This window comes from Bubalus kerabau, chromosome 3 (assembly GCF_029407905.1).
Source record: "Bubalus kerabau isolate K-KA32 ecotype Philippines breed swamp buffalo chromosome 3, PCC_UOA_SB_1v2, whole genome shotgun sequence".
NCBI classification, from domain to species: domain Eukaryota; kingdom Metazoa; phylum Chordata; class Mammalia; order Artiodactyla; family Bovidae; genus Bubalus; species Bubalus kerabau.
Window position 1 is genome coordinate 31,354,814 of NC_073626.1, and position 25,614 is coordinate 31,380,427.

Sequence of the window (25,614 nt, forward strand, 5' to 3'; positions counted from 1 at the left end):
TTACACAGTGTTCCCACCACCCAGACAAAATAGTTGCCAATAACCTCAAAAGTACAGTGAAAAATAGACACGAACAATTACAAAGTGATGCATTTTGAAGATGTATGACCTTTGTTTTCAATCTAACTTATTTAATTTGTAAGGATGTCTATGTTTACAATCAGCTCCCCAAATTCCTGAAAGGTAACAGTCAGCTCTCCTGAGCCAGTACAAGCCAGTTCCAGCCCAGCACTGCCTCATGCCTGCCCCAGGGTCTGACCTTCACCCTGACTCTGCTCTCAGCTCCACACTGTCCCAAGGGTCCTGGCATTTAGCTGGATGGCCCCACCCTCCTCCTTGTCAGGAGTCAAGGCAGAAACAGCTGAAATTACAGGTTGACCCTGTAATAATAGGTAAAGGAGTTCATGGTATCCAAATAAATGTTCACAGCCTGGTTTAAAACAAAAGTCACAGTAAAGTGGCCCCGAGGGAGACAAGGGAAAAAAAAAATGCTTAAAAGTGAAACATGAATTCATTAAGCATTCATGATGAATGGCCATGGGGTACCCAGAAGAGAAGTTTTAGGAACATTACATTTTTTAAAATATTTTTTATTTTTGGGGTCTTGCTGCAAAGTATGTGGGATCTTAGTTTCCAACCCATGCCCCCAGCAGTGGAAGCATGGGGTCTGAATCACTGGAGTTCCAGGGAAGTCCCTAGGAACACTACATTTTGAACCCAGTTCTACCAGTGACTAGCTGCATAAATGTGGGTAAGGCAATTGATAATTACCAAGAGCTATACAAAAAATGTATGGCACAATTAATATTTTTCATACAAATTAAAAAAAAATTTGAAAGGTGAAACACCTTTGTTTTTGTGTTTTTTTTAAACTGGAGTATAATTGTTTTATAGTGTTGTGTTGGTTTCTGCTGTACAAAAACGTGAATCAGCCATAAATATATGTATATCCCCTCCTTCTCGAGTCTCCCTCCCACACTCCCCATCTCACCCCACAAGGTTGTCCCCAAGATATCAAAACACTTGCTGTAGAATGAAATCATGTACACTTAAATTCTACAAGAGCAAAATGAGAAAACATTTGACTTAAAATTTCTATTATAAATAAAACATTTATTTGAAATAGTCTTATTTTCTAATAAGTACACAATTAGGAACAAAAGCAATATTTTAGAGGGCTTTAGAAAAAGCTCTCTTTTCAGTTAGTTACTATCTACATTTAACATTCAGTATAAGAAACTTTGGCTCTTGGGTATACCATAACTGAAAAAATGAAAAAAAATTTTCAGTCAGGTAAGGAATCATTAAAGATACATACATGGTCACCTGGTAAAATGCTCGGATGTATTTTTAAGTAAAAACATACATTGTTTTTTAACCCCAATCCTATGTGAAAACATATTTGTATATAAGCATAGAAAACTTGGTAAAGATACATATAAAACTGGGAATATCGCTTAATCCATGAGAAGAGAGACTGTCTTTAATACCACTCTGGATGGCTTGCCTCATTAAAATAAGTTGGTTTCCAATGGTCACTAAAAATTCTAAAATGGTGAGGAGGGTGGGAGGGAGATCCCAGAGAGAGGGAACATATATGTACTCATGGCTGATTCACATTGTTGTACAGCAGAAACCAACACAACATTGTGAAGCAATTATCCTCCAAGAAAACAATTTTATGAAAAAAGTAAAAATAAATTAAAATTTTTTAAATTTTAAATAGAAATATAATATGTGGGCACATTTTAGTACCTCCACTTACATACCTAGATGTTTGGGGAAGTAGTAGTATTTAGTTTCTAAATAGCAACAGCTCAGCTTTTAATATTTTATTTATTTATTTGGCTGTTACAAGTCTTAGTTGCAGTACACACGATCTTTAAGTTGGGACGTGAGGAATCTTTGGTTACAGCAAGTGGGATCTAGTTCCCTGACCAGAGAACGAACCTGGCCCTCTGCACTGGGAGCGCAGTCTTAGCCACTGGACCACCAGGCAAGTCCTCCATTCACTGTTATCTTTCCTTTTTAAACAGTCCTATAAAACGGGAATTCTTCTACCCATTTCGTAAGTGAAGAAAACATGGCTTGGCAACGTTAAGCAAATATCCCAAGAGAGTGTTACACAGGCATAAGTCAGAGAATCCAGATTTTAATCCAGACCTTTCTGGAACAAAAGCTTACTTCCTGCCTCAATTTCCCTTCCACGAGCACCCTCAGTCATGTCCTACTCTTTGCCACCCGTGGATTGTAACCCGCCAGGTTCCTTTGTCCATGGGATTCTCCAGGCAAGCATATTGGAGTGATTGCCATTTCCTCCTCTAGAGGATCTTCCTGGCCCAAGGATCAAACCTGAATCTCCAGTGGGAGGCAGGTTCTTTACCACTAGCACCAGCTGGGAAGCCCTCCTGACTCAACATGCTATTTCAAGTCCTTTGTCTTTTATAAAGAAATACGATGCTACGAGCTCCTGATCACAAAACTTTCTCCTGAATTCTCTCACTGTGGACTCAGTCAGAAGGCTCTGGACTTACCTGGAAGGCGTTGAGCAGGGAGAAGATGATGTGGAAAGCCAGCGAGCTGTCATTGAGAACTGTGGCTATGCCAAATCCCCACGTCAGTCCCAGCAGTGGTGTGAGGATGGCAATGTTTTTACTGATCCTCACGATGGCCCTCACCTCCTGGAACATGGAACTGCTGATGGCCGCTCGCCGGGTCTTGACAATCACCAGTGTGACTGTGACCAGGTTGACAACCACGATGGCCAGAGCCGGAACCACAAAAGCCAGAAGGGCCTTGGTCATGTCCCAGTTGAGCCAACAGGCCTCAGGCCGGAGATAACCTTTGCCAGGCTCAGTGGCAGCGACCGTGATAGCAGCTATGAGCAAAGGGCACCCGTAGCCCACCGCAAAGAGAGCTGCCACCAGAACGGACTTGGGCAACGTATGGAAGACTATCAGGATTCCGTAGAGAATGAGCAGTGCCTTGGCGAGCATCCAGAAAAACACAGAAAGGTAAAAGAAGTGAACAAAAAAGGTTGCTGCCACGCATGCGCTGTGGTGCCTCGTTGGGCCACTGAGAAAGGAAGCCACGATGAACCACACATCAGCCATCAATAAGGTGGTCGCAATGTTAGCAATGCACACGTGGCGTAAGTATGAGATCTCTGTCTTTGTCACCTGGCCCCAGACCAAGGCCTCGATGGACAAGCAGAGGATCAAGCTGCAGATAGAAACACCCAGGCCTATGTACGTGATGTAAATCAGGATGGGGCTCTGCAAGACGTGGGGTGCCATCAGAATCGAGAAAGAGGTAAACGTCTTGCTCGGGCTACATTTGCAGACCACCTGCTGGGAGTTCTCCTGAATCTTTTGGCAGACCTTATGGTCCCATCTGCTCTCCACGGAGTGCCAGCCTGCACATTGTGCCCTCCTGTCCTCCGACTTGCTGATCTTTTCAAAAATCAGTGAGATTCTTTCAAGTTCCTTGGGCAGAATGACAGACAGGACAAGTCCATTCACAGTGATGCTTTCCAAAACACTGGCTTCTAAGATGGCCCCAAGAGTTGGAAATGCGATGCTGACGGCCTGAGAAGGAGAAGGCACCTCCTGAAGTTCCTCTCTACTGATCAACACCTTCCCCGTGACCACGTCGCTGGTGTCGTTAACGCTCATTGAAAAGGTGAAATTCTTTCTGGCGTTGTCTCTAGAGAGGATGGTGCCCACCGTGTGGATGAAAGTATCTGCTATGTCAATGGGATGCTTATTGACAAATAGCTTTCTTGCAAAGGAATTGATTGAATGTAGCAGGACACAGCTGCTGTTTCTTTCAGGGATGAAGGTCCAGTTTGAGATGCTTTTGCTATTTAGAATGTGGTTGGCCATGATGCTGTAACTCTGTCAATGAAGAACTGGGATTAGTACTGAGCCACTCTCTGAATCTGCCAGAACAATCAACATTTACTTTTAAAATGTGTGGTCCTGGGACTTTCCTGGTGGCTCAGTGGTAAAGAATCCCCCTGCCAGTGCAGGAGACACGGGTTGGATCCCTGAACCGAGAAGATCCCACATGCCATGGAGCATCTAAGCCCGTGCACTACAACTGTTGAGCCTGTGCTCTAGAGCCCGGGAGCCACAACTACTGAAGCCCACACACTCTAGAGCCCGGGCTCCGCAATAGGAGAAATCACCGCAGTAAGAAGCCCTCACACTGTAACGAGAGTAGCCCCTGCTTGCCGCAACAAGAGCAAAGCCTGAGCGGCAACAAAGACCCAGCACAGCCAAGAATACATAAATAGATAAGTAAATAATTAAAATAATACATAAAAAAGTGATCCTCCGGCTGGCAGCAAAGGCATCCCCTGAAACTGCCTGGAGATCCAGAATCTCAGGCCCCACGCCAGACCTAGTCAATCAGAATCAGCATCCTTTTTTTAAAACTGAAGTATTGTTGATTTACAGTGTTGTATTAATTACTGTTGTCCAGCAACAGACTCAGGTACACACACACATATATAAATACACATTCTTTTGCATTTCTTTTCCATTATGGTTTATCACGGGATATTGAATACAGTTCCCTGGCTATACAGTAGGACCTTGGTGTTTATCCATTCTCTGTATACTAGTTTGCATCTGCTAATTCCAACCTCCCAATCCATCCCTCTGTCACCACCCTCCCCCTTGGCAAACCACCAGTCTATTTTCTATGTCTATGTAGAACCAGCATCTTAATGAGACTCCCAGGTGAGGTTAGTACTGCAAGGGAATTGCCTTCCTCCCACTTTGTGCAATGCCTTCCTTCCACATGCCCATTGCCATCATCAATTCCTTTTCATACCTTAGTGAAACTAGCATTTGTTTACCCCGGTCAGAGCACCTATTACATAATTAGCATCTAATGAATCCCGCTTGTGTGCAGCACCCTGTATAGGAACATTTGTTGTTCCTTAATTGCTAAGTTGTGTCCGACTCTCTTGTGACCCCATGGACAGTAGCCTGCCAGACTCCTCTGTCCATGGGATTTCCCAGGCAAGAATGCTGGAGTGGGTTGCCATTTCCTTCTCCAGGGAATCTTCCTGGCCCAGGGATTGAACCAGTGGCTCCAGCATTGACAGGTGGGTTCTTTATCTCTGAGCCATCAGGGGAGCCCACATATGGGAACATACCAAACTGGAAATCGATCCTAAAGACTAAACTTACTTTTTAATAGCCTCTGCTTTGAAGATCAAAGCAAAAAAAAAAAAAAATGGATCTAGTTCCATTTTATATTCCTGAGGCAGATATGTATGATTGTTTTCTTTGCACTCAGTTATTTTCCTTTTTTGCAACCTGTTCAGACTCCAAATGAAAGTAAAAAAAGTCTCTTTCTCTCTGCGGATCTACCGTGGTTCTTAGTTTTCAGTAGCCAAATAGATACTGGAAATGTACCCTGGGGTTTGATCCACACCCCATAAGTGGTCTCTCTAAATGTTTGTTGATTGAATGTTTTCACTTTTTCATTCTTCTATTCATTAGCTCTTCATTCACTTATCAATGACGATTTACTAAATACTTGCTGTGCTAAGCACTGGAGATATTGCGATGAAAAACACAGTTCTCAGACCCCCATAAGCTCACACAGTATCCAGCTTACCTGCATTCCTTTTCTATCAGATGATTCTCTACCACATCCTCACCACCACTCACCTTCATCTTTGCTTCATCAACATCCACCATTGGCACAGTGGAGATGTTGTGTAAGAGTTGCACAATCAAAGCGATGTTTCCCGGAATCCGAGGAGACTTCTGAATGTTCCTGATCACACAGGACAGATTCTGTGGACACTTTTCCATTAACAAATCTGTAATAGTCTCAGGCTTCTTGGTATATTCACTTATTTTTGATCCTCCAAATGTTTGAACAGAATTTGAATCTGCCTAAGAAATGGCAAAAAACAACAAAAAGTTTTTTAATGTTCCTTTTGTTTTAAATAGAAAAGGAGTTTTACTAAAATTTAGGACAGTCTGATTACACGATTGTATATTGCATAATGTTTTTGTATTTTACATTCTCAAGCTCATACTCGCTGTGAATAACCTGCCCAATACCACGGTGTTTCAACAGAAAAGGAAAGCCCTGCCTTGCCAGCCACCTGCTTCCTGCCCCAAATAGCAACTGTGGTCTTTAGTACACCTCTTCTGACTTCTTCTATGTATGTATGCTGCATGTTCATTCTGTAGGTAGATTTCTAGTGCCCTCTAAGCTTATTTCTACTATTCTTGAGGGGCAAAGCATGAGATATGAGCTTATTTTTAAAATAGAAATTCTGAGCTGAATTTGGATGAATCCGTTGGAACATCCATAGAGAAGGACTGAAAGTATTGATAGATCTCCCATGGATTCTGGCTTGAGTCTCACCCTTGAGAGCAAGCAGGGCAAAGTATGGCCCCAGGATAATCACCTGATTTGGGGTGAGAGGTGGGGCAGGGCATGCTGCATGGCTTGTGGGATCTTAGTTACATAAGGAATCAAACCCAGGCTCTCAGCACTAAGAGTGCAGTATCTTAGCCACTGGATCACCAGGCTATGGCAATAGTCACCAGGTTGCTGCTGCTGCTAAGTCACTTCAGTCATGTCCTACTCTGTGAGACCCCATAGACGGCAGCCCACCAGGCTCCTCTGTCCCTGGGATTCTCCAGGCAAGAACACTGGAGTCAGTTGCCATTTCCTTCTCCAATGCATGAAAGTGAAAGTGAAGTCGCTCAGTTGTGTCCAACCCTCAGCGACCCCATGGACTGCAGCCTTCCAGGCTCCTCCGTCCATGGGATTTTCCAGGCAAGAGTACTGGAGTGGGGTGCCATTGCCTTCTCCTTATCGCCAAAAATGGCCTAATTTTTGGTAAATATAGTTTTATTGGAACTGATAGATTTATTGGACAGGTACAAACACACTTACCAACCACACAGCCTCATGTCTACTTTCCCCTTATTGAGTGCTCCATGCATTGCTAATTTGTTATTTTTTAATTGGAGTATAATTGCTTTACAATGTTGTATTAGTTTTTGCTGCACAACCAAATGAATCAGCCATATGTATACATACATCTTTACCCTCTTGAGTCTCCTTCCCACCCACCCCCATCCCACCCCTCTAGGTCATCACAGAGCAGTAAGCTGAGCTCCCTGTGCTATATAACAGCTTCCCACTAGCTGTCTATTTTATACATGGTAGTGTATATATGTCAATGATACTTTCCCAGTTCATTCCACCCTCCTCTCTCCTGCCATAGCCACATGTCCATTCTCTATGTCTGTATCTCTCATTCCTCCCCTACTAATAGGTTCATCTGTACCATTTTTCTAGGTTCCATATATATGCATTAAATATACAATATTTGCTTTTCTCTTTCGGGCTTACTTCACTCTGTATGACAGTTTCTAGGTCCAACCACATGACTACAAATGATCCAATTTCATTCATTTTTACGGCTGAATATATATATATTTTATGGCTGAATATACATATATATATACAATATTCCATTGTATATATATACCACAACTTCTTTATCCATCCCGCTGCTGATGGATGTTTAGGTTGCTTCCATGCCTTGACTATTGTCAATTGTGCTGCACTGCTAGTCTGGGGCTCCACTTTGCAGGTGGGAGAAAGGATATTACCTCGAAGATGTTGAAGGCAGTGAGAGTGCGGCAGGACTCAGTGACTTTGTGCCATTTCTTTTGCCTGCATAAAAACCCCATATCCCCTGGAGTGTCTGGAAGGCAAGGTTGGCTGCAGTAGGAATTGTCCACACAAGCGCCATGGCATTCACCTGAGAAAAGAAAAGGTGTCAGCATCGGATGGAGAGGTCTGGGCTCTGGACCACATGGGCCAGTTATCACGGTGTCCACACAGTTAAGGCACATCAGTCCTAGGGACATCTGGTGTCTTTTCTTTGTAAAGTGCAGGACGATTGAAATAGATCAGGGATCATCCTCTATTTCAGTGACAACCTCCTATTAATTCCAACAAACTAGTATCCTGAACTCTAAGGTTTAAAATAGATAAAAATGGTACCATCCCAGCTGAAATGAATAAGAGAGAAGAGCCCACAGTTCAGTCCACTAGCTCCCTCTCTCACCCCATAGGAACCCCCTAAACATGCCTCATGCCTGCAGCTCCCCAAGAATACAGTTTGGAAGCCAGCATGCCTGATATCCTCTAAGAAATTTCTCAGCTCCAATTTCTTAAAAAGCTAGGAATAAAACCACATATGACCCAGCAATCCCACTTCTAGACATATACCCTGAGGAAACCAAAACTGAAAAAGACACATGTTCCCCAATGTTCATTGCAGCACTATTTACAATAGCTAGAACATGGAAGCAACCTAGATATCCATCGACAGATGAATGGATAAAGGAGCTGTGGTACATATACACAATGGAATATTACACAGCCATAAAAAGGAACACATTTGAGTCAATGCTAATGAGGTGAGAGAACCTAGAGCCTATTATACAGAGGGAAGTAAGTCAGAAAGAGAAATATAAATATCATACACTGACACATATATATGGAATCTAAAAAGATGGTGCTGATGAATTTATCTTCAGGGCAGCAGTGGAGAAACAGAGATAGAGAACCAACCTATGGACATGGGGGGAGGGGAGGAGGGAGAGGATGAGATGCACGGAGAGGGTAACATGGAAACTTACAATACCATATGTGAAATAGATAGCCAGTGGAAATTTGCTGTATGACTCAGGAAACTCAAACCGGGGCTCTGTGACAATCTAGAGGGATAGGATGGGGAGGGAGATGGGAGGAAGGTTCAGAAGGGAGGGGACATGGGTGTACCTATGGCTGATTCTTGTTGATGTATGACAGAAAACCACAAAATACTGTAAAGCAATTATCCTTCAATTAAAAAATTTTTAAATTTTAAAAACTATTATACAAAAAAAGAAATTTCTTAGCTCCAGAACTTTACAAGGAGTTATGTCATCAACAGGGTCTTATAGATCCCCCATAGCTACTGCTCTATTTTGAGTTGGTTCAATCCAAAGGATTTATGGCAAAGAACTCTCAGACCAGGATGGAGCAAGAAGGGAGCAGGGGTCAAAGGTACAATTTAAGATGAGAAGAGTAAAATAAAATTCAGATACAGGCCATCGAGGTGTGCCATCTACCACGCCATGAGACAGAGGGCTGAGAAGAGCTCTGCGTTACAACAGATGGATAGGAACACAGCCAACTGTTAGTATCTGCTGCCAACATACCGTGTGGCCTGGTAGGCACCTGCTCCTTGCTCTTGCTGGAAGCCTAGGAAGGAAAATTAAAACTCAGGTCAGAAGCAGTCACTAAAATGTGCAGCCAGTGATTCACTTTCACCACATCTGACTCAGCTCTGACGCCAGCGTGCCACTAAATCTAAGACCATGAATTTGTCTCCATGGTCCCATTTCCCCTCAGCCTGAACAAATGTCTTTCCACGGCTATTCAGCAGGAGAACTCCTTCCACTCCAGGAAGAATGATCTGCTTTCTATCTAGGAAATACACCCTGGGCAGATGTGGGCTTACTGGAAATTAATGAAGGTTGAGGTGCAGAACCCCTTGCTTGCATGGGCCCCTTCTATGTGCTGAAAGAGAGTGTAGCAACGTGTTCACATGATCATTGTTGTTGTTGTTTAGCTGCTAATTCATGTCCAACTCTGCGACTCCATGGACTGTAGCCCGCCAGGCTCCTCTGGCCATGGGATTTCCCAGGCAAGCATATTGGAGTGGGTTGCCATTTCCTTCTCCAGGGGATCTTCCTAACCCAGGGATCAAACTCACGTCTCCTTCATTGGCAGGCAGATTATTTACCCCTGAGGCACCAGGGAAGCTCCATCATTATCATATGTTTGATTAAATTTTCAGAAGCAAAATAGTTTAGCCATCATCTGTTCAGTCCTTTTTTTTTCTTTTTCCAACTCCCCTTCCTTTACATTCTCCCTTATTTTGGAGAGCACTCGAAGGATGTAGCTGTTTGGGGTAGAAGTTGAGTTGGGTATATGTTTAGTTTGGATTCAATAGCATATATTTATGTAGTTTGCAGTCATATCTGCATTACAAGGAGGACATCAACATATAAGAGGCATTCATTCTCAGAGTATTGACAATTTGTCATAGAACAAGAAAATCATGTGTGCTCAAGATAGATACCTTGCAACTAACATATGAGAAAAATTTGGTTTCCCCAAATTTGACAACAGTCTTTCTTAGATGTTTACATGACATTATTAACAATGAATTGAGAAGCTGAAAGGTATTTTTTTTAACTAGCAATAAGAATGAAAAAAAATCTGATCATCAATTTTAAAGGTAAAACTGAATCATCTTTCTATTTTTGTTATAGAAAAAAACTACAAAATTATTGACATGTAAGTATGCAGCCAAAAAATGTAGGGAAGAAATGTTGGCAGTTTATTTATAAAAATATTGTTATTAATTTATTACTGGAGGGACTGCCCTGAAGGTCCAGTGGTTAAGACTCCATGCTTCCAATGTAGGGGACACAGGTTTGACCTCTGGTCAGGGAACCGAGATCTCACACGCCACTCGGTGCCAACCAAATAAATAAATAAATAGATGCATGGACGTGCAAACATTTCAAGATGCCCTCGGCCCATCTTGAGTGGATCATGATCTCCAATGCACCATAATAAAGCACTTCAAAATGAACAATTCTGGATAACACTTGGCCCATTAAACAGACTCCAATGAGGTCACATCCTGCTAGTCAGATAGGAAGGCAGAAGGCAATGGCATGTTATTTACAAAGAATTCTGGAAACTGTCTTCTTAAGTGAAGGAACTGATTCACTTCCAGTTAATCTGCCAAAGTCCATGTATACAACTCCACCTGATCTCTTCATTTCTAGGGTGGTATCCGATCTGGGCCACTTAAGCTTCAGATAGTAACAATCCATGGACAGAGCAGCTTGGCAGGCTACAGTCCATGGGGTCGCAAAGAGTCAGACACAACTGAGCAACTAACACACACACACACGGCAACAATCCTCAGACTAATACTGCGAACAAGACACTTGCAAACCCATCACCTGTTAAACCCTCAGAACTGCCTGAGAGAGGTTGGAAGACAGATAGCACCCCAAAAAAGCTCAGCCCCCAGTAACTTGTAAATTGAGAAGAAAAGGATGGAACATTTCTGGTAAGGTGAGTCCCCAATAATCAAGAAAACAAAGGCAGCCTCCCATGCTCAGCCTCCAAGTTCTGTCTTGTGGAAGAGTGTGGATGAGGAAATGAAGAGGAAATAGTACAGAACTGTGGGGTTGGGTGCCTCCTGGAAAAGGCCTTTCTGAGGGGGTTTCTAAGTTTTCCAAGAAACTGGGCTGTAACTCAGTATTAGGGGGAGGGGAGTCATGGAGAAAATTCCCATCCAGGGGCACATTATTTACAGAGTGAATATTATTTGGAAACTTCTAGAAAGAATTCTTTAGCTTTTTATTTTATATTGGATTATAACTGATTAACCATGCTGCGACAGTTTCAGGCAAACAGCAAAGGGGCTCAGTTATACATATACATGTGTTCACTCTCCCCCAAACCCCCTCCCATCCAGGCTGCCACCTGACCAAGGTGCTCACTGCTCCTTCCTGCCCATTGGTGGTGTTCACCATCAGGCTTCTCGAAGGAGATGCCATTTTGGGTGGGACAGTGTTTCACAGTGCCGGGACCATTCCTAAATCCTGCTCATTCAATGCCATTAACCATCTCCCAGTCAAGGTTGGAGACTTCCCTACAGTTCGGATGGTAAAGAATCTGCCTGCAATGCAGGAGACCCAGGTTCAATTCCTGGGTCAGGAAGATCCCGTGGAGAAGGAAATGACAACCTACTCCAGTATTCTTGCCTGGAGAATTCCATGGACAGAGGAGCTTAGCAAGCTACCATGGGGTTGCAAAGAGTCAGACACGACTTAACTAACACACACACAGTCAAGGTCACACCCCTCCCAGCCTCCACGTTCTCAGGCACCTTTAAGGAAGAGGCACTACCCTGTTTACCAGCCACTGAAAGCTTCACCATCAAAGGATATGGGAAGAAGAGTTGATTACCCTTACATCATTCAAACCCCTTTGCATCTCAGGAAATTATGGAAAAAGCAGATGGGAAAATAATTGGCAGCTATTGACTAAAATGGGTTTTGGTGACCTGTAGTTGAAGTTTCTTCCGGTTGGAGCATTTTACCCCATCTTCGGGCTTCCCTCATGGCTCAGTTGGTAAAGAATCTGCCTGCAATGCAGGAGACCCCAGTTCAATTCCTGGGTCGGGAAGATCCCTTGGAGAAGAGATAGGCTACCCACTCCAGTGTTCTTGGGCTTCCCTTGTGGCTCAGCTGGTAAAGAATCCGCTGGCAATGTGGGAGACCTGGGTTTGATCCCTGGGGTCACAAAGAGTCAGACACAGCTGAGCAACTTTCACTTTCACCCCTTCTTCTACATACCCTTCAGCTCAGATGGGCTGGCTAACTCACGGGTTCTAGTTTCCATTTGGTCTCCCCACCAGTTCATCCTCCCACCTCCCTCTTCTCACCTGGCATAACGTCCTGCAGGACTCTGTGGCCAAAAGAAACACGAAGCTGTACAGCAAGAGCAAAAGCATCTGAGTCATCGTCTTCAGCACAGTTGCCTTTCTGGCTACTAGAAGAACAAACGAAAAGGCAAAATGTCTCCAATCTGAAGCTTTCAATGTTCCATGCAGAACCAGTCAGCCTGAGACTGGGTTCTGTCCTTAGCGCTGTCTGCTTGGGCTCCACCGCTTCAGAGGTGGGGTCCCTGTGGTCTCCCTAGACCTTACCAGGATGCCGCAGGTGTGCGCACCAGCTGGCCCTGGAGGTACAGGCAATCGCCGTGATAACCTTCAGGTTCTGCTGTTGTCTTGCATGTAACACCTAGCATGGGAATCCCTCCAAAGGCATCTGCTTACTGGGGTGTGACATATCCAGCCCATATTTGGGGAGCAGGAAGGATGGTGCACTCGCTGGGTTAGGCAGGGCTGAGAAAGCTGTGGGTGGCTAGAGTGGAAGGTGAGCTGGCATTCCCACGTGCAAACTCAGATTAGAATCACTTTTGAAGGAGAGTAAGCACCAGGCTTGACCTATGGTCCCTCATTTCCACCTAACTCTGGAGCTGTATTTTCATAGGTAGGTAGCAGCTTCTTCAAAACGGATCTTAGACATGCCCTGGTATTGTTATTTCTGCCAAAACTGATGTCAAAACTAAAATGATTTCTTAGCATCTAGAACCATGCTGGACACATGATGGGGACATAGAAAATTCCATAAGAAAGAAGAAAGGTGGGAGGGAGAGAAGGGAGACAGGAAGAACTGAGGATTTGCATCAGAGTCCATGCTATATAGATATAAATTTTAATAACTTCAATATTTTTCATCCCTGAGTAAGATATTCTTTGTGAGGTGTTTCTTTGCTTTTAGATAAAGAAGGAGAAGACTAGGATGTCATCAACAAAGGCCAGGAGCTTTTACAATGGTTGATACTGACTGACCATTTTTTGGTGAAAAAGAAATAGTCTTTATCCCAGCTATGCATAATTCTATAGAAAACAACGCCATTATTTTAAAGACTAGGCAAATTACATTTTAAAATCATGTTTGCTGCATTGAAATGATTGTCTAGCTGAAGTTACACTGAAATCCAATGATTATTTAAAATATTTTGCAGTGTCTGTTTCAGACCATCATTAACAGTTTTCTGAAGGTCCTATAGTATTTTATTCTCCTTTAATTAAAAAGAATTCTTTTAATTGAACTGTAGTTGGTTTACAATATTGTGTTAGTTTCAGATGTACAGCAAAATGAGTCAGTTAAACACACACACACACACATATATAAATATATATATATATATATTCTTTTTTCAAATTCTTTTCCTATTTAATTCCTGAGTCAGGAAGATCCCCTGGAGAAGGAAATGGCAACCCACTCCAGTACCCTTGCCTGGAAATCCCATGGATGGAGAAGCCTGGTAGGCTACAGTCCATGGGGTCGCAAAGAGTCGGACACGACTGAGCAACTTCATTTCACTTCACTTTCCTATTTAAGTTGTTACATAGTAGTTCCCTGTGCTATCCAGTAGGTCCTTGTTGGTTATCCATTTTAAATTCAGCAGTGTGTACATGTCAATCCAAACTCCCTAAATATCCCTTCCCCCACCGCCCCCACCCCTGCTTTTCTCAACAAACATAAAATGAGCTTCCCGTCTCCAAGTAATGCCTTAACAGAAATTAAACAATGGTGTCCTAAATAGAAATTAAACAATGACAGCAAGGATGACTACTTTCCGTGTCCCCTCAACATCTCGGGAAGTCGCAGTCTAATGGCACTCTTGAAGCACCACCCACTGGGTGGCAACTTGGCTGGGGTTTGCTCCCTGGAGATCTCCGGACCTTGAAGCCAAAGCAAGATAAGTAGACGTGACAGGAAGTGTCCCCAAGTTTCAGATTCCGCAAAGCAATTCCCAAATTTGTTAGCAATTCAATTCTGAAATATTTCTTCCTATCTTTATGTCAAATTCCTCCATCCCCCAAAGCCATAGGTTGAGTGACAAAGACAAAACAGGCAGAAAGAAAACATGTGCTGCACCCTGGCATGTGCTTTGCATATGGCTCCATCGGAAACAAACATCTGTTTAATTTAAACACACTCACACACACAAGTCATAGAGACCAGAGCAACTCTATAGAATGATTGGGGGTGGGAGGGACTCTACAACTTTAACCCTTAAATCTTGACTAGGAAAAAAGAAAGTATTGGAATAGCAATCATGGCAAACACAAACAAGAGTCAAGAAAACTCCAGACATATTTTGATCAGACACCCAGGAGTATTTCAATCACCAGCCTGGTCAGCTGAGTCTGCGGCTCCTACTTGCATAATTAGGTTTCGAGGTGAATTGTTGAGGCTTCTAGTGAGATCCACAAAACACTATGTAAGTTCCCAGACAGACTGTGGGAATACACTTCAGATGATCTCAGGGGTGGAAGATTCCATAGCGTCTATCCTGTAGACATCGTACTCTTTCACCCCTAGTCAATGACCAATCCCCTCCTCCTGCCTAAATGCAGACACTATGAAAGGAAAGAGATTGGTAAAACAAATAGACACTGTCTATTACTATGTGTCTGACACTATATTTACATTCACTCTTGTAATGTCTTTGGGTAGTTCTAAGTAACTGAGTGATTGCCACAATTTTTTTTTTTTTAAATTAAGGGGCTAAAAGTTGACCCTGGCTAACCTCATAGTTACTAAGTGGCCTAGCTAAGATTTAAACCCAGATCTGCAATTTTTTTCAGTATGTCACATGTCTTTTCTGATATAAGAAAGAGCTGATCTTTGTATGGAGTTAATTCCTTCAGAACATTTCACATATAACTTTCACCTTGACCTCATAAAATTTTATGCGGTAAACAAAAAAGTTGCCATTTTCCCTTTTTTATCAAAGAGGAAATTGTCCAGACAGAAGGTGGCTTTTCCAAGATCATACTCCAAGTTACTGGAAAAACCAGATTCTTTGACTCCTGATCAAGGGCTTTTTAAACTACATCAATCTGTCCCTGTCCTCCTTCCTGTACTCATTGGAGACGTAAAAGAACTGATCACTATCTCTATCTCTCAGTAAAAAAAATTATACACATAGATATAGAGAGACAGATGGAAATAGTGATGTCAGAGATAGATGATAAATAGAGAGATCTAGGTTTAAATAATCTGTTAGAAACATACAAACTAAGTAGAATTTCCTTCAGAATTCCTTCAGTCTTCATCCTGAGTCATCTCCATACTGTGCCCAGATGCTCAGGGTCTCACTTTGACTCCGGTCTAAAAATCTCTGTCCTTGGACAAAGCTCCTTCCTTACTCTGAAGCAAACTTTGCCACATCAATGAGCTCCTTTCTCGGATCTTAGCCATTTGGAATTCTTCTGACTGCCAAGAAGGAACTACCTTCAGTCAGTCTGACTACCAATAATGCGAAAGTGAATATTAATGGTTTGTGATTTAATCATCCCAGGTAAGTGACATTCTAACAGGAATTTCCCAGAGGCAATCTCTCCAACTTTGGCCACCTGATACAAAGAACTGACTCATTGGAAAAGACCCTGATGCTGGGAAAGATTGAAGGCAGAAGGAAAAGGGAATGACAGAGGATGAGATGGTTGGATAGCATCACCAACTCAATGGACATGAGTTTGAGCAAGTTCCAGGAGTTGGTGATGGATAGGGAAGCCTGGAGTGCTTCAGTCCATGGGGTGGCAAAGAGTCAGACACAACTGAGCAATTGAACTGAACTAAACCTCTCCAACAGTAGGAAGTAAAGGCACTGGCCCTGGTCAATGGTCCAAATTCTTGGGCACAGGGATGACCCTCTATGATCCCAACCATAGCCACAGAACTACCTCCTCTGATATGTTTATGTAGTCCTCTGTTTTCTCCAGATGCCCAGTTTTTTTAACTTTCCATCAATTTCATTGGTTCCCCTGAGCCTTGGCAAACTTCACTAACCTCCTTTTGAATTGGATGTTTTTCTCTTTATGCATGCAGATTTCCAGCCATGATGAGTAATGAATTACTCACACCTGAAAGGTAAACAGCAAACAGGCAGGAACATGGGTCGATGGCGTCTCTGCAGGCACTTGGTAAAGGTGTACCCCAAGAACCACCAGCCTCATGAGTCACCACAAAACCAAAGAGAGAATTTACTCTGACAGAGGCAGCTGAGATAAATTCAAGAGATCATAAACACATACAAAATTTGGAAAAGAAGACGAAGTAACTAGGTAAACCCAAACTATTGTGGCATTGAAGCACTTCTGGGACTCCATCATATAGAAGTAACTTGAAGTACAGAAAAAAGCATGATTATGTAAGTTTGCTGATCACGCTTGGATAATATATAGTAGGTGGCACTAATGGTAAAGAATCCGGCTGCCAATGCAGGAGACGCGAGACACTGGGGTCCCATCCCTGGGTCGGGGAGATCCCATGGAGTGAGAAGTGGCAACCCACTTCAGTATTCTTCCCTGGAAAGTTACATGGACAGAGGAGCCCAGCAGGCTACAGTCCATGGGGTCACAAAGAGTCAGACACGACTGACTGCACACGTAACTGTCAAATAATAATACAGTGCATAGTAAATTCTGATAAATCTATATAAAGGAATATTACACAAATATTAAAAACGTTTATGAAAAGCTTTGATAATATATTAGTATGAGGTAGCAGTGTTTTATATATATACATGTATAATTTTATAATAGTAATGGGACATCAGTCAATAGGATGCAACAGCCTCATGGGTTATCTTTGTGAACTTTAGCTCCATCTTATTTGACATTTGGTATTCTCTCATTTATATTATACATATATGAAAATAGCTGTTCACAACTCATACGTATGGAAATCATGAATATTTTCTAATATAAATAGAAAGAGGAGAATGTTTCCAAATAGATCTTTAGAAATTTTTAAAAAAATGTGGAGGGGCTTCCCTGGTGGTTCAGTGGTAAAGAATCCGCCTGCCAATGCAGGAGACACGAGCTTGCTCCCTGATCTGGGAAGATCCCACATGCTGCAGAGCAACTCAGCCTGTGCCACAGCTATTGAGCCCATGCTCTAGAGCCGGGGGAGCTGCAGTTACGGAGCCCACGAACTGCAACGACTGACGTCCTCTCGCCCTAGAGCTGGGGCTCCTCGACAAGAGAAGCCACTGCACTGAGAAGCCTGAGCACTGCAACAGAGAGTAGCCCTCGCAGCAACAAAGACCCAGCACAGCCAAAAATTAAATAAAAAAAAATAAAATTATATTTTTTAAATAGTGAGGAGTTTAAAACAAACAACAACCCAATATGGAAACAAGGCATCACCTAACTCCTAAACCTGAAACAATATGTCCGTCCTGTTCAACTCTGAGTTTCTGAAAAGAGACACTACTCCTCCCGTGCTCCCTTAGGTGTCACATTCTTTCTTGTTCTCTGTGCCTTTTCTCTATGTTCACTTAGGTCTTGCTGGAATGTATCTTCTCAAACTTCTGAAATGAAGATCTTTGAGTGGAGAATCCTCTTAATCTTTCCTTCCTGAAGATTCCTGGGGTGAGGGCTGGTCTACCCAGCTTGGGTTAGCTGCCCTCCCCTAATCCAATCAGCTGTGGCCAGGCCCATCTTTCAGCTCCTTGTGCAGTAAACACAGAAGACGTAGGCAGTTTCTAGAAAAGTGTGGGTGGGGTGAGGGTTTATCCAGGCAAAATGATTAATAATGCAATAATAATAATAGGTGTCCAATGTATTCCTCCAACAGAAATGCAAATTGAGTCCTAAACTGCTGCATCTGAGAATATCTGTTGATAAGCCAAAGCCATTATTTCCTATTTTAGCTATTTTTCAAATTATGTCATTGTTTTCAAAACACTCACTCTCTTCTAGAGAAGCTGAAAGAGACAGCAGCCCACGCCAGTAGTTTTCAACTTTACACATTAGGATTCCCAGAGAGCTTTATTTATTTATTTTTTAATTGCCAATGTCTGGAGCCTACCCCAGAACCACTGAATCAGAATTTCTGACAGTAAGGCTCAAACACTAATATTTTTCCCCAAACTTTTTATTTTGAATAATTTCATTACTACTGAAAAGTTGAAAGAATAGTACAGTGAAAACCTACATATCCTCCACTTAGATTGCACTAATTATTAACATTTAGGGATGAGTAGGGCTTTTTTTTAACTCCCCAGCTGATGTTAGTGTGATGGGATTGAGAACACCCCTAACTACAAAACAAAAAAGAGCACAAAATTAAGTAGATACAGCAAGAAAGATAAAGATTAAAAATGGCGTCCTGGCGACCCTCAAGATCCTGTATTTCATGCCCTGGGTTCTATGAGCCACCTTAGTATCATCATCATAAAATCACCTTCGGGGCTTAAAGTAGCATGACTTAGGAGTTTGTTTATTGCTATCAAAAGGGTCAAGAATAATATTCAGAGGCAGTAGAATTCTATAACCTCATTCCTAATTTAGCAACAACAACAGAGGGTTTATTGACTTGAAAGATCAAGATTACATTAAGAGGAATATACTTTTTTCTTACCAACCCAAGAATTGAACCAGGGTCTACTGCACGGCAGGCAGATTCTTTACCATCAGAGACACCAGGGAAAGACCTTTTAAAAACCAGAAGCTGTGTATTCCCAAGAGAGTGGGATTAAAGATAATTAGACCACAGGCTATGGTTTTGTGGAAGCAGCAACCGCTAAAGTAGCCGGTTGGTGAATCAAGTCAAACCTTGCACAAGCCAGGCTCCGTCTGAAAGGGGAGGTGCGGGGAGAAGGAGGAGAGGGAGGGGAATGGTGTGTCCCCGAGGTGACAAGTATTGTATCGTAACACTGATGTGGTTTAGAATCACCAAAACCTGATAATAAAAGTAGACCGAATCTCAGTTAGTTCTATTATTCTTTTCAGACATATTTAAACATATGATTGTCTACGGATACTGCCTCCCATTATTGGCTGGACCCGGGCAAACCACCTCTACTCCCAATGCCTGTGCCTCTGCACCCATGTCCAATTTTAGCAAGATCAGGCGGTCACCAGGCTTGGAGCTGTCCCCTGATCACCTCATATTCGAATGACAGCCTTGGTTTCTGTTTACAAAATATCATTTATTTTGCAAAAAGACAATGATGCCATAACTCTATATCATGCAAATACTGTTGGAAAGGGGTTTAGGTCTGTATGATCTTAAGATATCTCTAAAGACAGAAAATAGTTTTTGCTGTCTTTTAAATTTTGCAGGGTTTTTTTTTTTTTTTTTTTGTCTTTATTGAATTTGTTACATGTTTTAAGTTTTGGTTTTTTTGGCCTCAGGCATGTGGGATCTTAGTTCCCTGACCAGGGATAACTTTCACCCCTGCATTGGAAGGCAAAGTTTTAACCAATGGATCACCAGGGAAGTCCCAGTTTTACAGTTTTTAAAGCTAAACAAAAATCATTCCTGTGAGCTACAAATAAACTGATTTTTCCAAACTGTAAAAATATTAATGAACTTTCTAGGAGAAAATTTAATAAACCCAAATAATGTGAGGTCCAGTCAAGCCTCATTCTTTAATCGGCAAGTTTACTTTAGAGGGGAAAACTCATTTTGTCAAAATTCAAAGAGAAAAAAGTTTTTAAGCAGAACTAAACTTTCAAAATTCACACTCAACAAATACAAAGAATCCTTCAGAAAAAAGGAAAGAATCAAATTAAGCACCAATTTCAACAATATTTTAAGGAAGAACATGAAAAGCAATGGACATGGAGATGTTTGGGTGTCTTCCACCTCTCCTCGACCCGCCATACAAAGAACACAAGTCAAGAGAAATCTACCCAAACTTTGTATTCCTCCTGAGAAAGTCTGATCTCAGGAAAACAGTGTTTAGGATCAGGAATTCTTAATGCCATAGGTTAGTCATTAGAAGTGCAGAATTTGTGTGTGTAAGGGTGTAAAAAGATTCCTCTGTATTCAAGGAGACTTTAAGGGTGGTGATGACTTGATAATAAGCCAAAATTATAGACAAAACATTACAAAGTGTGATGAGGGAAAATTATGATTTTTAAAAAGTTAATTAGCTTCTGTATCTGTACTTAATCACTGTCAAGTCATCAAAGAAAAATTCCTTTAAAGATTCTACTTTCCTGGCCTCTGTTTGCATGGGATCAGAGAAGTGGAGAGTAATAAATAAAAACAAAAATATTGTCCTACCAGACTAGTGCTCTTATTGAATTATGCCAAGTGCCCCTAGGTTACCGAATTCCTTTTTAAGACTAACTCTCTGTATATGTTAATGAAAGCCCACACTACACAGCCTCACTGGCTGCTCATCTCTGAAGTTCTCCAAAGGAAGGCCTTGGACTGAGAAGGTCATGGGGCTACTCACCGCGGCTAGCCAACGACACGGGCGAATTTGTCACTGGCAAATTCGACCTACTCCCGGCAGCTGGAGACGCAGATGTCAAAGACTTCCCTTTGCCATATCTCACAGCAAACCAGCAAGCTGGGCTCCTGTATCTCTGAGCAGTCAATTTAGCCCTGAATGGTGGTTCCCCTGGCTGAGACAGTCAGGCTGGGCAGCCCCATATGCCCTGCAGCCTGCCAGGCAAGTCCTGCCTGGGAGTAGCCCCTGCCGTGGGAGGGGCAGCGTGGCGGAGAATGTATGAGTCATACACGAGGTGAACACATGCAGACTCTCACAAAAGGCCAAGGCTTCTCTTTCTGGCAAAGGATCCAGGACTATAGAGACGGCACAAGATTTGTGGTATTAGGTCACAGCTACTAACATCCTCACGCATCCGCCTAAGCCTGAAAATGGGATACGGGAAACACAAGTGTCTGTGCTTGGAGCTCTGTCTTTGGCTGGCTTTCTGGTCACAAAGATTATGGTTGTATGGTTTGCTAATTGTCTCTGGGTGTCCCTAGTTCAGATACAAGGTGGCACTGCCATTCCCAACCTCCTTGTAGTTGGATGGGGTCATGCAAGTTGTTCTGCCATGGGGACCAGCAATTTAAAATGGTAGCCACTCCATCCTGACTTCCTTGTAACAAGTATGGGGCCTGTTGACCTGTGATGGACATGAGTAAAAGGTGAAGATTATTTCTAGTTGCTAAAATTTGTGGGCTATTTGTTACTTCAGCCATAACTTAGCCTCTGCTGATAGATACAAGGACCAAGGCTCTTGGAAGATGACATAGATAGTTATACATCTTTCTAACTTTGAAACCCTCACAAATCTTTTTCAAATTTTTTTAGCATTCATGGACTTTCTAGCTCTCCCAAGTCCATGTTTCAAAAACCACACTCACATTCATCTGCTGCTGCTAAGTCACTTCAGTCGTGTCTGACTCTATGTGACCCCATAGATGCCAGCCCACTAGGCTCCCCCGTCCCTGGGATTCTCCAAGCAAGAACACTGGAGTGGGTTGCCATTTCCTTCTCCAATGCAGGAAAGTGAAAAGTGAAAGTGAAGTCGCTCAGTTGTGTCCGACCCTCAGCGACCCCATGGACTGCAGCCTTCCAGGCTCCTCCATCCATGAGATTTTCCAGGCAAGAGTACTGGAGTGGGATGCCATTGCCTTCTCCACATTTATCTAAGGTGTGGCATTTTCAAAACCTGTATGAAAGGGTTCTTGTAACACAGAAAGAGGCACTCATTTTTAATCCCGGAGATCCCTTATCCTCATTTTGCTTCCTGGGTCTTCTTTTGCTCTGGATCTTCTAAGGAAAGAAATCTGAGAATCCTGTTTGGGGCCAAAACCCACTCAAGTTCCAGCAGCAGATGGAAAAATTCAGTATTTTCATTGTATATGTACTATACACCCAAGCATCCCCTATATTAGTGGATATATGTAAATTATGTAAATTTCACAGCTGACCTCTCAGAGCTCACCGTCTTATTGGGAAAAAAAAGAAACATAGATGTGAAACTTCCCTGGTCATCCAGTGGCTAAGAATCCACTTGCCAATGCAGGGGATACAGGTTCAATCCCTTGTTGGGGAACTAGATCCCACGTACCTTGGAGCAACTAAGGCTGTGTGCCAGAGCTACTGAGCCCGAGTGCCCTAGCGCTGTGCTCCACGACACGAGAAGCCACTGCAAGGAGAAGCCTGTGCACCGCAACTAGGGAGGAGCCCCTGCTCGCCACAACTAGAGAAAGCAACTAAGCACAGCAACTAAGACCCAGCACTATTAATCAATCAATCAGTAAGAGAAACATAAACGTGGAAAATGAGTAAGACCAATACAAGGATGGGTTGATGAAGGCTGGTCCAGGGTCACTTGATGCAGCCTGCAGGCCTGGAAGGGCACCTCCAGGTTATAGTGATGGCAAAGTTGTGGCAACAGGAGAAACTGAGGCTCGTAGTTCATAGGCTGGCTTAACTTTTCTTGAGCACCTACTAGAGACCAGAATATGAAAGACAGAGGTGTTCTTGGGGATCATCCAAGCCCAACCTCACACTGCCCACAGGAGAAAACCAGTTCATTTATTTTTACCAGGGACTCTCAACTTTGGAAAAGGCGAGTCTTGGCCTAAATTAAGTACAGCAGAGCTCACCAGCATGGCTTGAATCTCATCACCAGTTGCTCTCTGACTCATTCATGGCACACTGGTTGAAGATTTTTCATCATGTTGTTCCAAATCTCCAAAACTCCAAACCCACTGTCTCTTTCTTGAGGAAGTCTCCACAGCTTGAAGTGAAACTGAGTGCCCTCCTTTTGCATATAATTACCTTATCACGACTTTTGTAATGTTGGGATTGGAATCTTTCCATCTGAAGTCATCTTCACCAGGGTTGCAACCTAACCTGTCTTGTTCGTTTCACTCTTGCTTACAAACTGGGTCACATTCCTTTTCCTTTCCATTGGCCTCTCCTGCCACTTGAAAGGCCTCCACCCATCTCCACCCAGAGTGATGGCCTCCACCCATCTCCACTCATTCTTGTCCTCAAGTGTGTACTCCGCTTTTGGACCATCCATCACCAACTAACGTGGCCCAGGTCCCCCTCTGCACCACCGAGATATGTGGTACACAAGATTGGCACCACTTCGTCATTTAGGTTTTAGCTCAAATGTCATTTCAGAGAGGCATCCTCTGATTTGGCAGCCATTATTTACCTAGCCAAGGTCATCCTGTCTTCTTGCCAAAAATTTAGACTTGATGACTCATCATTATTTTGAACCAACGGTGACGATGCAAGTCCCCTTACTGATCACTGAATTAGATGTAGATGGATGGCCATTTGTATTCAATGAGGTTTAGTGGGAAGTCCACTGGGGGATAAGGGAACTTCTAGGAAGGATTTCTCCTGATAAAATGAGGGAGCTACACCAGGGGGAAAAATTTATCTTGCCCCTCTTCATCTACCCTGTTCTCCCTTCTGGCTTTGGCAGCTGTAAGAGGATGTAACATCTGCAGCTATAGAAGTCATCTTGCAACTGCAAGGAAAATGTCAATGTATTGAAGATGGGGAAACAGAAAGATTGAAAAAGTCTTGGTCCTTAATGATACCACTAACTTACTGAACCCACCCTGGGATCGATAACTTCTGGGCTTTTTTGATAAATAATTAGTGCTCCTAGGATTGATATGATCATAAGATTTTCTATTATATGTAGTCAGAGTAGCTTGACTGATACCCTAGTGCCCTCTCCAAAGTAGCACCCCAGTCATTATCTATGATATTCCATGTATTTTCTTCATACATATCACCAGTGCAAATTATCATACTTATTGAAATATTATTGGTTGGTTTTCTTCCTCCACTAGAAAGTAAACACCATGGAGACAGGAACCTGTCCAATTTTATCACTGCTGTATTTTCAGCACATAGAACAGTAGCTGGTGTCTTGTAGGAGCTCGGTAAATGTGTGTTATTCAAGTGATTGGATGAATAAATATCTCTGGTGACAACTCCTTGATACTTAACTATCTCTTATGGCAGATTGTGAGTTCCATTAGATCAGAGACCTATATTTAATTATTTTTATCCCCCACCCCCAAACTAACAGACTGCTTGGCATACAGTAGGTAATTAATAAATACTTGATGGATGGAGACATATGCTCTCTGGGCCCTTCCTTCAATAACCATGCCTCCATTTAGGACACAGCTCCTGAGAATCTCATATTGGACACCTTGGTGAAGGAATTCTGAACTGTCATCTCAGGACAGTTTCACTTACAAGAGAATTTTATGAGAGTCTTAACTTGGCATAAAATCCTTGAGATTGGACTCACAGACCAAACTTCTGATAAAGTACTTCCAGTAATCAAGAGCTGATCCCCTCAGAAGACAGTGCTTACAATCCCATCGCAATTATATTATTCCCTGAGTGGACTCAAATAGGTCTCTTTGTGACTGACAACTATTGCCTTGTCTTTGAAACCCTGAACACCTGCATGCAAGCAGCTGAACCTGGCAGGAATGAAATTACCATATTTCACTGACTCTAAGATGCTATTGATTGAAAGATGCGGTGACTTTATGGACAGCTCGGAAATAACACAGGTAACTAAACTCTGAATCAGTGCCAGCAAACCATGGAACAATACCAAAGGGTACTTCAATTTCAGAAGTGCATCTTAGAATTGGTAAAATACAAAATGTATTTATCACTTTGGAGTAATGTACGCAGACTTCCACAGCCCCTCCAGAGGTTGATCAATTTTTCTATGATTCCTCCTGAAACTTAATGATATATATTTGTTCTCTTCAAACCACGGAGGTAACTTCCCCCCCATTCCTCGCATTACCAACCTCATCTCACATTTTACAGAGAAAATAAAACCAGGAGATGAGACTCCATCTGCCTCTCACCAGCAAACCCACAAGCTCACTGTCGCGCACCCCCAGCTGCTCTTCCTTGCCTCTTGTCCTGTTAGAGGAAGCCCCTGTCTTCCTGTCAACACTTGTCTCTTCCCAGGAGCTCTGACCTGTCTCTTCAGCTCTTCTCCAGGGTGACATTCTGTTAGATTTCCTATTTCTTGCCTCATCAAGCTCTCCCTCTGTGATGGATCATCCC

The 25,614-nt window shown here is 42.7% G+C and overlaps 1 protein-coding gene across 1 annotated transcript in view; it reads right to left on the bottom strand.

Annotated features, from left to right (window-relative positions):
* Positions 1–18,253, bottom strand: part of LOC129647589 (adhesion G-protein coupled receptor F2-like) — a 28,218-nt gene extending 9,965 nt beyond the window's left edge. The window contains exons 1-7 of the mRNA XM_055574667.1: positions 17,930–18,253; positions 16,569–16,642; positions 12,581–12,687; positions 9,264–9,306; positions 7,662–7,813; positions 5,688–5,918; positions 2,535–3,896 (exon numbers count right to left, since the gene is read on the bottom strand). Coding sequence (XP_055430642.1) covers positions 2,535–3,896; positions 5,688–5,918; positions 7,662–7,813; positions 9,264–9,306; positions 12,581–12,658 — 1,866 coding nt within the window. The 5' untranslated portion in view covers positions 12,659–12,687; positions 16,569–16,642; positions 17,930–18,253. The remainder of the gene's footprint in view (positions 1–2,534; positions 3,897–5,687; positions 5,919–7,661; positions 7,814–9,263; positions 9,307–12,580; positions 12,688–16,568; positions 16,643–17,929) is intronic.
* Between the last annotated feature and the right edge of the window lie 7,361 nt (positions 18,254–25,614).